The 16,327-nt window shown below is 44.6% G+C and overlaps 1 protein-coding gene across 4 annotated transcripts in view; it reads right to left on the reverse strand.

The window, feature by feature from the left end:
• Positions 1 to 16,327, reverse strand: part of TBC1D30 (TBC1 domain family member 30) — a 320,682-nt gene that overhangs the window by 68,717 nt on the left and 235,638 nt on the right. For all 4 annotated transcript variants that reach the window (XM_086919039.1, XM_086919041.1, XM_086919040.1 and 1 more), the window contains 2 exons: positions 9,342 to 9,467; positions 2,402 to 2,587 (listed from right to left, as the gene is read on the reverse strand). In XM_086919039.1, the coding sequence (XP_086775165.1) occupies positions 2,402 to 2,587; positions 9,342 to 9,467 (312 nt within the window). The remainder of the gene's footprint in view (positions 1 to 2,401; positions 2,588 to 9,341; positions 9,468 to 16,327) is intronic.

Here is a 16,327-nt window from a genome sequence, read left to right on the forward strand (position 1 = left end):
CTCATTACCAGCAGACTGGGCTACTGCAACGCCCCCTGCGCCGGAATCAACAAAACTCTTATACACAGACTCCAGACCATCCAGAACGCCACAGCCACACTCGTCCTCGGGACACCAAGCCATGAGCACATGACCCATGACCTACAAGGCCTCCACTGGCTCCCTGAAGAAAAGAGGGTCACCTTCAAACTCCTCACCAACGCCTACAAATCCCTCCACAACATCGGACCAAAATACCTCAACAAGAGAGTATCTTTCCACATACCAAAGAGGAACCTCCGCTCTACCAACCTCGGCCCGCATCCGCAGGAACAGAACCGGTTGGAGAGCTTTTTCCCACATCGCAGCCAAAACCTGGAACGAGCTCCCGGTGAACATCAGATGCTTCCCGACCCTGCACACGTTCAAGAAGACCACAAGACCTGGCTATTCGACTGATCCGGAGTCGACCCCCCACCCCCCACCCCTGAGCACCTTGAGACCCTCACAGGTGAGTAGCGCGTGATATAAACCCCCTGATTGACCCCCTATTTGATTGATCTCCTGCTGAGACTGAACCACTTTGAATTAGTCCCTCAGCCCTGCTATATCACAGTCGGTGGCCAGGGAAATGATACCCATGTCACAACTAGATGGCGCTGTCTTCAAAAGAAGAGAAAGAGCCGGGTAGCAACAGAGTTTAAGAAGAAAGAGCTGGCCGAAACTCTCGGTAATCTCGCAGAGTTTTGATGTAACTCCAAGTTCCGCCCACCCCTAGTATTAGGCCAGTACTGTGTAGCTAGTCAATGAAGATATTGAACTTTGCCTACCTATGGCATGTAGTCAAAGCCTTAACAACTTCACGTGGCATAAGCCTGTTTTTTAAAGGATGCCTCCTCAATACACAAGTGATCATATCAGGAGTATGCAAATTGCCATGCACGTGGGATATAAGGTTTTGTCTGCAATGATTTATCCCCCACCACTCAAAAGAGTATTCACACCCACTTGATCGTAAGGAACAGTCCCCTCGACCAATGCAGTGAAGTGGTTGAAATGGGAATGCAATCTTGCAGCTAATACTAAAGCGGTTTGCCAGCAGAATTAAAACCTGGTAAAGGGTTCTTTTTTGGTCTGGCTTCGTGTAAACAAATAACTAAGTAAATAAAAGCTACATATATGCATCGGCTAGCCATCGATTTTTCAGTTACACTATCGTCCACATTTTTTCCAGCCTACCACAGTATACAGTATGGCGCAATAAGTAACCCCATTTCAGCCACTGGCTCTCTTGACTGGCTGTTGGCTACAAAGGATTTCAAGACAGAAATAATCAAAGCGTGACTATAAGGAAGATTTATGAGAGAAAAAATTATTGGCCAGTTTACGTGGGATTTAGCAAACAAGCTTCACCTTTTATTGGTATGGTGATTAATTTAAGAAGGTGTCTATCATCACTTGGTTTAATATTTGAGTACCACCGGATACAGAGAGGATGAAATTGAAGGAAATTGTTAACAGCTACCCAGTAAGAAGTCGTACTGCCAACAAACTACAAGAAATATATACAATTAATAAATAAAAAAACGAGTGAAATTGTGATAATGTAAATAAAAGAGGATTCAACAACAATAGGCAAACATGTGGAAAGTGCACCTTAAAAACAACTTAATGCAGCTGGGGATCATTGTAGCATTGCTTTGCTATAGTGTCCGCTGAGGATCAGGGGCCTCTGAGGGTACAGTGCACTAAATAAGGTGTTAAAAGTGACACAATTATATTTTATACTGGGTGTTTAGCTGTCTGGGGACTTTAAGCTAAAAATATTAGAGCCATTTTAGAGCTCTTTGTTTTGCCAGTTTCTAATTGGTGGTAAAAAGGAGATGCCAAGATCCCGGGAAGCAAGTGCTTTTCGTGCCTATCCACAATAGACATTTGATCCCAGCTTAACATCCGAGTCGGCTCTACATAATGCCTCATTTGTTTTAGTGGCTAGAACCACCTGACAAAGAATATACAAGTGGAATAAGAAAATACATTAACTCTCCAGTGCACATATCAAAGTACCCCATTCATATACAAATATAGGTCTTAAAGGTAACACCACAACCCATCAAAGTTAGAGAGACCCATCTATTAAAGACACGTTTTGTGAGCTGGCATATATATATCACTTTTAACCCATCGCCTACGTCAGGTCTCTGTTTCGACTTCTACACTAGGAGGATTATCTACTTGGGAGTCAGAAGAGCACGAGGTAAAAAGCATTTAGAGCACCCAATTGTCTTTTTTAAACTGGTTTTACATTACGAATGAGGACTTCTGCATTTTCCACAGATGAACACAAACGCTTAAATGAGCAACACAAATTAAACAGTGGATTTCTCAAACATTCAACAGCAGCGTGCAGGCCGACTCTTACCTTTAAGGCATCCCCTTCATTTCCTTCCATCACTTCAAGAATGAGTGCAGCTAGAATATTAAAGCCTTGGCAGTAACCAACAGACTTGTTCCACCGGGCATAGGCAAGCAGGACCCGCTTCAACACCACTCTGTCCTGTTCAGCTTCCTGCCCACAGTAGGAACTGCAGCCAGTTCTGTGGAGGTCCTGTAAAATAGTTATTTGGAGTGGATTTACATTTGTGGCACTTTGATCTACCACTAGGGCTTACATTGGAACTATTTCAAATAATAACATGAAGGCGACATTTATTGTACTGATTTACAACTGTTTTCAAGTGGATAGGTCTTGAATATTTTAAGGTTTCATTTTTGAGCTGCTGTTTCATTCACTTTGTAAGGTGTGCAAGGTAGCAGTTTAACCAACAATAAATACGTTCTGTTATTTAAACATTTTTATATGGCCCTTGCTTAAAATGTGTTCGAAAGAAACAGAAAACTCTATTAACTGCATTTTAAATTAACGCCATTCTTTTCCATGGTGTTCTACATTACATAATTAAGGGCCTCTCTAAAAATAACTTGCAGTCTTACAAGACAATGCACAACAGGGGCGATGGAAGCAAAACATGAATGGGGGTATGGACTAAAGCAGATTATAATTTATGTCGCCCACTGAAGCCTGTGTAGATAGCACTGAACATTTATGCAGGAGCGAGGTGCTATTCACTATGTTAGCAACGGCATAAAGCATTTGTCAAGGTAAGGCGGAAAATGTTGCAAAGGCGACTGTGTAAGACTCCACATTTTGAGTAGATGCCTATTCCGTGTATATTTAATCTACACTTACAATTTCAAGATCTTTTATCCCAGGGTTTGGTTTGCTCCTCATATCTGGAGTCCTCATTTTGACTATTAACATTAGAGCATTAGTATCAGCATGCCAGCTTCCCAGTGCTTCTCGGAACAACCAGTCATTTTCCTTAAATTCCACTCAAAAACTTGGGAGCTTCAGAAATGGGGAAGGCAGACTTAATGGGGGTGCGATGGTGGAAATTATACTACCCTACAAAAGGAACAGCGCTTGTAGAAACAAATAATTTATCAAGACACTATCCTGAAGGCATCAAAAGGAAGAACTGTTGAGAGGTATTGAGGACTGGGCAGTATACACTTGCAAAAGACAATCTACACAACACACCCTTTATAAACCTGAATACAGCTGACGTAGTGTATGTGCTGCAGTGCGCTATGAAGTCACACACAGAATTCAAATTTATCAGAGCAGGAGAGAGGTAGGGTGGACTAAACCTTTCCTTTGGTAAGAGGAAGTTAAACATATTGAGTAGTACAACATCTTTACAATTTAGGAGACGGGTGAGGGAGTGAACATGGTGAGATCCTGATGGTGTCACATGGTACGTAGAGGATGTGACCTCACAGAGTTGAAATACGGAGATGAAAACTGTCAAGAGCTGATTGCTGAACGATGCAGTCACTTTCTTTTAGCTGTGTGTAGAGTCCCTTGAGTACACATCTGGATTACAGCAAACTATACATCACAATTTTATCAAGAAGTCTCATTAAACGTATGGAATCAGAATAAGAACTGAAGTAGGGGAAGAAAAAAGACATTACTTAGCCTCTAATTCCGTAATTCCTGGATTCTGGTGTTGATGCTAATGACTATCCTGAATGATTCCCATCCATGTGATGGAAAAGTCAATGGAAAAGTTCAAGAATGCCCTGGTGACCTCATAACATTTCATAATCCAGAACTCATTTCTTGACCATTACAAGTAGTACATTCAGTTCTGTTTGCAAGGCACCTTTCTGTAAATTACCAAACATCTAGTGGTGAAAAGCAGACAAGGTTTTTCAGCAGCACATTGCCGTACTGTCTGGCATGACATTGTACAGAGTATTAGTTACTGCAAGTGTGACAGAGAGGAATGTGGCATACTAATCAATCAATCAATCAGGAGTTTGTTAGAGCGCGACTACTCACCCGTGAGGGTCTCAAGGCGCTAGGGGTGGGGGGTCAGGGGGGGGTGCAGGTTCCATTCCATCAAGGAGGGGGTCTGTCGAAGAGCCAGGTTTTGAGGTTTCTTGCGAAGATGGTGAGCGATGTTGTCTGTCTGAGGTGGAGCGGAAGGGCGTTCCATGCTTTGGCCGCGAGGAAGGAGAAGGAGCGGCCTCACGATCTGGTCTTTCTGGTGCGAGGGACCATGGCGTAGGAAAGCTGGGCTGATCGTAGGGTCTTTTGGGGTGCGTGGAATTTGAGTTGGCTGTTCAGGTATGCTGGTCCGGTGCCGTGGAGGGCCTTGTGTGCGTGGGTGGGCATCTTAAAGGTGATTCTCGCCTCGACGGGGAGCCAGTGGAGTGTGCGCAGGTGCTGGGAAATGTGGCAGTGTTTTGGCAGGTTGAGGACCAGTCTTGCGGCGGCGTTCTGGATGTTCTGTAGCTTGCGGATGAGGTTTTTGTTTATTCCGGCGTAGAGTGCGTTGCCGTAGTCGAGTCTGCTGGTGACCAGGGCGTAAGTGACTGTTTTTCGGTGTTCGAGGGGGATCCATTTGAAGGTCTTACGAAGGAGGCGGAGGGTGTGGAAGCAGGAAGATGAGACAGAGTTGATCTGGCGGTCCATTTTGAGCTCGGAGTCCAGGATGATTCCCAGGTTGCGTGCATGGTCTGTGGGGGTTGGCGGGTTTCCGAGGGCGGTGGGCCACCAGGTGTCGCTCCAGGCGTCGGGGTTTGGGCCCATGATGAGTACTTCTGTTTTGTTGGTGTTTAGTTGTAGGCAGCTGTTTTTCATCCATTTGGCGACGGCTTCCATGCCTTCTCGAAAGTTGCGTCTGGCGGTGTTGGGCTCGTTGGATAGGGAGAGAATGAGCTGGGTGTCGTCTGCGTATGACACGATGTGGAGTCCGTAGGTTCTGACGATGGGGGCAAGTGGAGCCATGTAGACGTTGAAGAGCGTCGGGCTGAGGGAGGAGCCCTGGGGGACTCCGCAGGTGGTAGGTGTGGGGTCCGAGAGGAAAGGGGGGAGTCTGACCCGCTGCGTCCTGCCGGAGAGGAAGGAGCAGATCCAATCGAGGGCCTTGTCCTGGATTCCTGCATCGTAGAGTCTGCGTATTAGGGTGCAGTGGGAGACTGTGTTGAACGCCGCTGATAGGTCGAGGAGGATGAGGACTACTGTTTCTCCTTTGTCCAGTAAGGTGCGGAAGTCGTCTAACATACTAGCATACTAACACAAAGATATTTGCCTTTCTTAAAGCAGAGGTGGATGTATTGAATAGAGTGGTGTGGGCTGTCAGACACGATCCTTAGTATTCAGAACAAAAGGAAATGTACTGCATCATCCATTTTGAGTTGCACTATTCTTTTCAGATTTGCCCAAAAGCAACTCGAGCAAAACTTCTAAAGAGCTATTTAGGCCTTCCCTGAGGTTTCCCCTATCGGTTTAGGTATATGAAGTCACTCTGGCATCCAATGCATAAATCACTGATTCCAAATAGATGGGTGGGTGGAAATAAACAGCAGAATCATTTTCCGGCTGAGGGGGGAGGAGGGGGATAAGAAATCGCTTGTGGGAAGCATAAAAATGACTCACTTGTGCTCTCTATTGTAGGAATCCTCACTGAATTAACTAGCAAGGAATACGTCTCTGTGCAGGATCTCGGAAAACAGTGTTCAGAAAGAATAGCCTCTAAGAAATTAAAATGCATACTTCTTTCTTTCTTTTGTAGTACTGTATTAAGCAGTCAGCGAACTGGACTGTGAGTTAAGACCACTGTTAATTTGTAGCCTTCAATTGAAAAAGATCTGAAAGGCTTTCTTCTAGAGTAAAAATATGAAAAGGTGTTGTGAGGTTTGCTCATACATTTAATGAAAATATCTATGACGTACATTTAAGAATACAACTTTTTCTACTTAATAAAAGCTGTGTTGATACCTATGGGGAATGAATTGCAATGAGGTGCAGAAGCAACAGAACTGGAAAAAACACTGGAACAAAAGATATAACCATTACACTAGTAGATTTCTGAGAATGTGAGTGACTGGGGCAAACCTGCTGACTCAGTAAACCAGACAAACAGCAACTTTCTCAATCACTTGTTCATTTTGTGCTTAGGACTCCTTAAAGAAAGAGAATTAAAAAAACGCAAACCCTACTCCATGTAAGGCGATTATTTTGATATATGAACTGAGTTGAAGAAAACAGATAACATTCTACATCAACCGTCAGCAAGCTTACCATGTCATGAGTGATGTAATATGTGACGTCATCAGCAGTGCATTGCAGGCGCGCAAGTTATAGTGAGTCCAACTAACTATAACGTGGGAATTTCAATGGTTTTATGTCAGTAAAATTTCCAGCTAACTATAACTGGTGCGAAACCTATGGTTTTTTCAGTGAATTTAATAGGTTTTTTAAATGCTAATTCCTAACTATAACTAGTGTGAAACCTATGGTTTTTTCTGTGAATTTCAAAGGTTTTTTAAATGCTAATTCCCAACTATAACGTGTGTGAAACCTATGGTTTTTTCAGTGAATTTTAAAGGTTTTTTAAATGCTAATTCCTAACAATAACGTGTGTGAAACCTGTGGTTTTTTCAGTGAATTTCATAGGTTTTTTAATAGCAAATTGTTGGGGGTACATCTGGCTGATATTTGGGCTACATTTGTTTTTTTTGTCTCTGGTGGCCATCTTATTGCTACATTGGGCTACATTGGGCTACATTTGGGCTCTAACATATATATAGCCCAATGTAGCCCAATATATATTTTTTCAAAGTTGATTTTCGTAAAAACCACTGGAGCATATGTCATGAGACATAGCAAAGGCACATCGGGGTACCAGTCCCTACAATTTTTGCCAAGTTTGGTGGAAATCCATTCAGCCGTTCGGGCTAAAAGTGAGTTTGACCGCCCTATGGAAATTAACATGGGGAAAACACGTTTTGGGACCCCCCTTTTATCTCGTCCCCCGCTTGACGAATCCCCCCCACCCACATTTTCAGGGAAGGAGCGGAGCGGGCCACGAACTTTGAGAAATTCGCGAAGATTCGTCCACCGGCGCCAAAGTTATTCCCAATAGAATGTTGCGGATTTCCTATGGAAAGTAGATCCTAACTATAACTACCTACCGGCGACCGCCAGTAGGATATATATATATATATATATATATATATATATATATATATATATATATATATATATATATATATATATATATATATCGTAACAGTCCTGACCGCTATCAGAGCGGTTTGAAACAGGCGCAGACCTCTTCTCCTCTTCAAATGAATTCAAGCTCTGAAATAAAGCGCCATCACACCATAAATCGTGTCAGCAGTGGTGGTTTTTTATTTAGCAATTATAGAGCAAGTGCTCTCCTCGACGCGTTTCGCTCCGCAGGCGGAGCTTGGTCACATGACACATGGCATACGATTGGGATCAACGGGGAGTCAAGTTGAGACATGGTAATGTAAGGGACACCTGTTGCACTTTCAGGTAAGAAAATGTTTCTAAACATTTGGTGCGTGAAATGTCTATTCCAGTGAGGCGGGAGGCTGAGTACTGTTATGTCATCTCTCATTTTCTCCTAATTGGCGTCAAAAGGACAGGTTTTAGCAATGTTTGACAGAAGGAGTAATCTCCCAAAGCAGTGCTGAAAGGAAGCACAGTTGTTGAATAATAGCAATATTTCCCTTTGGGTTATTTGCTTCGAGTGGTGGAGTAGGAACAGTATGCAGTGCAGAGCTCTCTCTTCGTTTCAGTAGGTTTCCCAGAAGGAGGCATCATTCACAGTTTATTTTTCAATGTATTATGTTATTGTTCTAAGGGCAGCTGAGGTATGAATGGACTTATTTTGTGGGTTGGAGGCTTTTTTGTTTTTAAAAAAAGAGGAAAGAGAAAACGTTTTGTTCAAATGGAAATGTGAAATAACCACTGCACTTTTGAAGCACACAAAGACTTCAGAGGCCGACATTGTTATTGTTTGTAATTGTGTAAAGCTCATGGGAACAAAAGCCTGCTTCTCAATAATCTGCTACGATCTAGAATGTGTACTGGATCAAACTTGGACTCCATCAAAAAAGAGAGATTTATTTTAATCTTCCATAAAATAGATGTATCCTTAGAAGCTGAACAATAGTCTACAGCTCAACTAATAAAACTATGATCACTAAGACAGTAGAAAAGGATGTGTGAAAAGGGTACGTTCTGTAATGTTCATTAAGGGCACTTTCATGGGAAACAATGATGCTAAGAATTAGCTGGAAAAAAATATAAGTGAAGATATTCCAATTAAGTTCTTAGGCATATGTTCTGGCTTCAGACATCAAATGCAGGGTCTCTTCATTAAGAAAAAATATTGTGGAAAGTCCCTAGGTTTTCTAAAAGATGTTCATATGGTATTCATACGGTCTGTAGGAAGAGTAAGGTCACGGTACTGCTTAGACTCAGGCACCAGTCAGTCGAGCTCATGCTTTGATAGTGCTCACTGCCATTTGATGAGGAAAGCCAAACCTATTCAAAAGCAGGCTCGTGGTGCAGTTTCAAGCAAAAGCATTAAACAAACACTCAAAGTGTATACACTTTAGAGTTTGATTATGGAGGCTAGACATGAAATCTCAGCATCTAGCAATTCTTATTCTTGTTGTAGCCAAGAGTCCCAGTTGAAGAGTCCTTTTTGACTCAGAATTCTCCTCTAGAGGATTGTTGTGACAGACCAGTAATTTTCTGTGGATAACCAGGTTATGGTGTCTGTTTTCAAATTTTCAAAGCGTGGAAGCCCACGCTATCCCAATCATAGTACAATTCCAAAAACTTTTCATTATATGAAGGCCAAAATTGACTTAGTCAATTCTTGGTTAACAATTCACTCTATTCTACAAATGCACCTCTCTGCCCCCCACCGAGAGTGCATAAAATTCTATGTTTAACATACAGCACTCACCTTTACAATCTGAATGCCCATGGAGTCGTCATCTGGATTACTTCTGTCATTAAAAGTGAATCGCATTGTTTTATCCCAATCAATAGAAATACTGTGCAAGTATTGATCTGCTAAGGTCAACCATACCTAAAGAAAAAATGGGATAAAATATTTAATATCTTTGATGCATTCCAAATTAAGCCAGCCTCTTCATATTGTTAAGATACAGTTGTAAGTCAAAATCTATAACGTTTTCTTTCCCATACAGCAAGAATAAACAAATTCTAGAGTGCACGACACATCTATCCAGAAATAAGCTTAAGAGGATCACCGTCAGATTTTCACAAAAGTAGAAATGAAAGTATGTTCATCTCCACAAACCTTAAGTTAGTAGATGCCACTGAAATAAGGCAATATAATAAATCATAATTTTCTGACACCTAAATATCTATAACTTTTGTTGATGGGAAAGACACCATATTGACTTTGATAGCAGCGAGTTTCCAAATTAAGACTTCAGAATGCTATCAGCAATAAATTTCAATCCGCAAGCATAGCAGGTTCATGTAAGGTAATGGAAAGTACTAAAACATTGTTGGGCCAGTTAACTTTGTTACCCTACGTCTAGAGCCTTCCTTTGTCTAGTGATTTATTAAAGGAACAGTTTGTTTATAATAAATGCTTTGCCTTATGAGTCAGATGGTATTCCCAAATTCATTCCTGGGCAACTCTAAATGCTCGTGAGGCATCATGCAGCTAGACAGCATAACATTCCAACACTTATTTTGGGGATGGAACAGTGTCAAAAGAATATCAAACCAATTGAAAAGCAGGGCCGAATTAGTATTACATTTTAAGAATGTAGAAATGTAATTTATGAATCAAGATTCGAAATAAAAATATTAGCCATTCGTTAACAGATTACATAACAAGTGCTGATTCAGTTCTGCTACTGCATCGTATAATAAATATAACATGCATAACTTCAAAATATAGATAATGCTGTGTTTCCCTGCCGTCCTGAAGTAGTCTTTGATGCATTTGAATAGGAGCCAATATGAATTTTAGACCTCAGAAAACATATAAAAGTACATGACAAAACTAAGACCGAAGTGCAACATATCGGTGGGTCCACTTTGTTTTAGATCAGTCTATGCATGGCGGAGACAAGGCTGAAATGTTTGGCGTTTGTTTTTTTTGTGCGAAGTCCACTGGCCTGCAAGAAGGAGTAGGGAGTTCGTTAAAGCATGAGAGATTACTTGAAAATTAGAGGAATATGCAACTATATATAGTTTTGCAATATTACTTCATGGTCCACTGTTTGAAATAGGTCACCAGTTATGGGGACCTTCTGTGTGATCAGAGAGCATTCATTTTAGTCTTGATTTCGGTCGTGGAGTTCTAGAACCTTTTTAAAACCAATATCCACATCTGATGTTTTCAGACTCGGATGATGAGAAAAAATATTTCACCTATCCAACTGTCACACACGAGTGCATGAGAAACAGGAAATAAAGAGTAAGCTCCCTGTGTCACCCAATTAGAAGAGAAATCTTTCACCCACCTTGTGGCCTGCATTTTAAAAAACAACTAGTGAAGTTTCCTACGGTGATGAAAATAAGGAGTTTTACGCCAAATCCCAATTCCTGGGAGTCCCCTCCCCTCGTCCCCCCAAAAAATGTGTGGGCTAGCATGCATGGGATCCACAAAACCTACAGATAGCAATTAACCCCATTTGGAGGAGAACAACTGGAATCCTGTGAGTCCCAAGGAGGTGCTCCATGAATTTGCATTATTCAGAAGCAGAGCACAATGAATTTCTAGGCTGGAGGTGACTGAAAGCAGATCCTCCTACCCCTACTCATAGAGACTACTAGTCACACACTTACCTAGGATGAGTTTGGTGGCAGCATAGAGTCTGGAGAGATAGTTTTAGCTGTATACTTGGAAAAGGAGTCTGCCAACACGACTAAAGTAAAATCTGTTCAGCTCCACCTTCTTGTGAAGGGGGCCCTTCTCCCACCCATGTGTCTTGTGATGCTTCATGCATGGCCCGTATGAAAGGCACGTGCTAGGATAACAGTGCAGGATTATGGTTACCTGACAAGGTAAAACCCTCACAGTTTCAGTGCTATTGGACCTGCAACTGGTGCAGCGCCTCGGAGATCCTAACACCTGCCACTGTTGTCTTGTATTCTATCAGGGCTGTGAGATGAACATGTATTGCAGCCAGAAACCAAAGACTAGCCTAATCCTTTATGACTATTGAGCCAGATTTTCTTTCGGATCCGAGTTACAATAGCTTGCTTCCACTCAGGGTGCCCGATTTGTGTGCGACTCAACCTACATCCTGTGAACGTCTTTGTATCACCACTTTCTGCTTTGCTTAGTGCAGTATAGAAGAATGCAAAGACTCACTGGTGGAGGTTACACTGTATGCCAGGGAATACACATTACTTTGTAGATGTGGTTTCCGAACTTTATTTCATGTGTGAAAATCTGCACAGATGCTCTCCACTTTGAATGGCTTGTTATAATTTTAGAACCCGACACCTGAACTTTGCTTTCCACAAAACCTCCAGTGTTAATGGATATTAGCCTCCATATTCTACTAAGAGGGAAGTAGAACATTTCCCTCAAGGTTTGGAATAAACCTATTACTTTGGAGAGACCGGTTACTCCTTTGATGAGACCTTGGACAGAAAGCCTCGCTGCCCGGCTCCTCGAACTCATCTGGAAGAAGAGGAAGCCTTGCTGCCCAGCTCCTCGAACTCATCTGGAAGAAGAGGAAGCCTTGCTGCCCAGCTCCTCTAACTCATCTGGAAGAAGAGGAAGCCTTGCTGCCCAGCTCCTCTAACTCATCTGGAAGAAGAGGAAGCCTTGCTGCCCAGCTCCTCTAACTCATCTGGAAGAAGAGGAAGCCTTGCTGCCCGGCTCCTCTAACTCATCTGGAAGAAGAGGAAGCCTTGCTGCCCGGCTCCTCGAACTCATCTGGAAGAAGAGGAAGCCTTGCTGCCCGGCTCCTCTAACTCATCTGGAAGAAGAGGAAGCCTTGCTGCCCAGCTCCTCTAACTCATCTGGAAGAAGAGGAAGCCTTGCTGCCCAGCTCCTCTAACTCATCTGGAAGAAGAGGAAGCCTTGCTGCCCGGCTCCTCTAACTCATCTGGAAGAAGTGGAAGCCTTGCTGCCCAGCTCCTCGAACTCATCTGGAAGAAGAGGAAGCCTTGCTGCCCGGCTTGGAGCTGAGCTGGCGCTTATCGAGGAGAGCAAGAGGCAAGGCCCAGGAGAATGAAGACTTCTTGGAGTTGTCTTGAGGAAGCCACCCAGCCAGGAGCTAGAAGGAGCTTTCAGTCCAGCTGGTTAGCACTAAACTACAGACCTCGGATTTGCAAATTAACAAAGGGGTAAAGGGCCTGCATAAAAACATAAAGCGCTGTCGGTATTGTGAACCTGCATCACCTCGATACGTTACAGCATATGTGATTTAGTGAAAGAGCATATCACCTCAGTTGCAGCCAAAGAGAGACACACAGAATTCTCCTCTTACATCCTAGGCTGGATGACACGCGTAACTCCGATATCACAGTCATTATACCATCTCTCTACCACTTACACTTACGGACATATTATGGGTTAAAGATGCAACTGGTCCCTAACTTTGAATACTGTGCTATATCATGAACATATTATCAGGTGTAGAAGGATGTTATGTATATTGTAATCACTTCCTCTACAGGACATACGCTTAATCAGGAACTCTCTGAAACTCGCCAAGAAGGTGCATGAGTTGCAGTCCGCACAGGTTCGAAACACAGCAGTAACGATAGCTTTGGGCGTAGACACTGTTGTGTCTGTAGCTCAGGCACTAACGTGTACAGTCACCAACTTAGAGTATGCCCATTGAGACAGTCGAATTTAATTAAAAACAGGTATACATACAACTGCATTGCAACCCTGTGTTGCTTGCTCAGTATATGCCCCACCCCTCTAGTAGTTCCAGTGAATATACAAGGTCCTGTGGGTTCATTCCCCCGCTACCTGATAATTATAACTATATACAGCTGTTCATGAGGTAAAGGTTCAAAAGTTTGGTACTCCTCTGGTGCTTATTCTGAGTGCCAACTAAAGCCCTGCACCAGTAATGCCACTGAATTTGGAGTCCAGCTGAAAGAGGAATTTTCTTGTTGAAATGTGTCCACTGCACCCACACCACGGAAGCCCGATGAAGCCATTAATTGGACACAGGAGCTGTGGACTTTTGGGTAGTGACTTTGGCGCCACAGACCAATCCTTTTGCGTGCTTGGGGATCCCACTTGTCTCTTGAGTATTTTGATTCTTTTTGTTTTCTGTGTTAGATTTCCACACTGGTGGGCTCAAATCCTATAAAGTGGCCCTCTTTTCCATGGGCCTTTATAATGACACCAGATAGTCTTAGCATAGATAATAAATCAATACATTGTGTAGCATATCGTTAAGTGCATTGATAGGCAACTGTAACAAAGCCACAGAAAAAACGGAGAACAAAGAAATCATAAACCTACTAGAATGAGATAACATCGTCCACAGAGGTCTATATTATTGAAATAGTATTGTGTAGGAAGAGTTATAACTCGCCCCAGAATGTGCTGCATCCTTTTAGTTTGTTTTGTGGTCATCGTGGTAAATGAAATGGCTGATCACGAGCACAGAAAAGGTCTCGTAATCTGAGAAATGACAAATAATTGAGAAACTTTGTAACACATGGGGGCGCTAGAGGGCGCTGGGCAAGATGGACGTATGTGGACGTATGTGAGGCTCTGCCGGGACCGTGATTAATAAGCGCTAAAATCCTTTACATCCTGCTGCTTTGACCCCCCAGCTTGAGGGCGACAGTCATCTAAAGTGCCTGTGACTCGAGAGCGGTGGTCTCCCTTGAGCGCGAGGGTCGACTGGCCCGTGAAACCGGAGGAGCCGAGCGCCGCGTCCTAGGCGGCCGGAGGAGAGTGATTCAGCGGCGTGTGCCGCGCAGCGGCTTGGAACTTTTTTGACTGCTCTTCCTGTCCAGCTGAATGGTCTGGCGCCCTGAACTTTGAGCTGCGGATTGTGGCGGAGACCTGAGGACGGCGAGAAGGTGCCTGCGACTCGAGCGGCTGCAGTCCGATCCCGCCGGTAGTGGTGAGTGGGGCGAGGGTCTACGAGAGACTGGGGCTGCGGAGGCGGCGCTGGGCCGCACTGGGCCTCGTCGCGCAAGCTTCGGCTGGCTGGGGTGCGGGACGGTGTTTCGCTGCTTTGGAAGGGTGCTGTGGGAGAACTGCGGCCCCGCGTGCTTGGAGGGCCATTCACTGCCATTATAGTCCCGCGTGGGTGGTCTGCCCTACTGCACTGGACGGTATTCTTGGCCTACCGCCTTAACCACGCTGCTGCTCCCGGATCTGCTGCTGCTGTTGGGAGGGCCGGCTGGGGCCTTGGTGCTGCAGTGCTAGCTCATCTGCCTGGGCCTAGGCTGCGGGGGAGACTTACTGACCCCAAGGGATACTACCTCTGGGCTGAGACTGATCTGGATACGGCGCCATGGGCAGGCCGGAGCGTAATCAGCCAAAGATCAATTTTGAGGCAAAAAAAACTGCGCAATCCACCTCACAACCACCGCCAGACGCTGAAAATGCGGGGGCAGCTGGCGGCGGCCCGACCTTGGAGAACACGCTGGTGGCGATGCAAAAAACGTTGCAGTCCATTGAATGCACCATGGAGGCAGTCAATCATAGGCTTGACCATATGGCGACGCAGTTTGATCGGCAGAACGAGAGGATGGGCGAGGTGGAACAGAGGGTGTCCGCCACGGAGGATGGGCTGGCCACAGTGACCACTAAGGTATTTAATATGGAGAGGGTGCTGGCGGTGATTCAGGCGAAGAACGAGGAGTTGGAAGGGAGGTCCAGAGGCAATAACATTCGCGTCACGGGCCTGCCGGAATCCACGAATGTGGGGCGGATGGAGGACTTCATGGAGCGAATGCTGGTGGACATTTTTGGCCAGGAGCAGTTGTCTAGGGTCTTCATCGTGGAAAGGGCACACCGCAGGCTGGCGAAGCGACCAGTACCTGGGGCAAATCTGCGCCCAATTATCGCTCGCATACTTAACTACAAGGACCGTGATGTGATACTTTGGCTCGCCAGGGAGAAGGGCTCCATTGAATACCAAGGGAATAAACTGGAATTCTTCCCTGACTTCACTGTGGCGGTGCAGACAGCGCAAAAGGAGTTCACTGCGGTAAAACAACTGCTTCGAGAGGAGAGCATTCCATATGCCATGCTGTATCCTGCACGGCTTCGGATAGGGCCCCCTTCTGACAATAAAATCTTCGCTACCCCTAAGGCTGCTATGGACTATGCAAAAAAACAAAAGAAGCGCAAAAGGGACTCCAATGTGCAGCAGGAGGGAGAAGGGGACCTGATGGACGATGTGGAATAGGTGTCTGACGCCTTGCGGTTAACTCTTGGTTGAAGGGGCTGCTCCTACAAGAGACGTTTTTGCTTGGCACTGTGAGGCTTGGTAGCCTGCTGCGTTGTATACTTTGCATTACTCTGCGGAACGCTGATTCAAAAAGTTATTTGTACTTTCTCCTGTGCTGCAGGGTGTGACACTTGAAGGACAGATGGTGATTCCGTCACTCCTGGCGTGGGACAGCTGCGCCTAGAACGATGCTTGGGATGTGCACAGGCGCGCCCATAGGGCTGGGGTTGCAGAACTGTTGTATAACTGCTTGCTTGCCTTTAAATACTGGCGTATTGCTGCATTGTGCTTCCTTTGAGGGGCGGGTGTCGCTTGATTCCCTACTCATTTGGGGCTCCTGTGCCCAGACTGATGAGCGGGAGGTGGACTGTTGGCACTTGCGCATATGGAGTTGTGTGATAGATGTGTAGCTGCTTGATAGCTCCTGGTTCTTGGCGTACCGAAGGATCAGATGTGATTGTGGTGAGAGTGCCATTTACTTCATTGTCTGCATCAGGTGGCTGTGATTTGCAAT

This window comes from Lissotriton vulgaris, chromosome 1_1 (genome assembly GCF_964263255.1).
Source record: "Lissotriton vulgaris chromosome 1_1, aLisVul1.2, whole genome shotgun sequence".
In the NCBI taxonomy this organism is placed as follows: Eukaryota; Metazoa; Chordata; class Amphibia; order Caudata; family Salamandridae; genus Lissotriton; species Lissotriton vulgaris.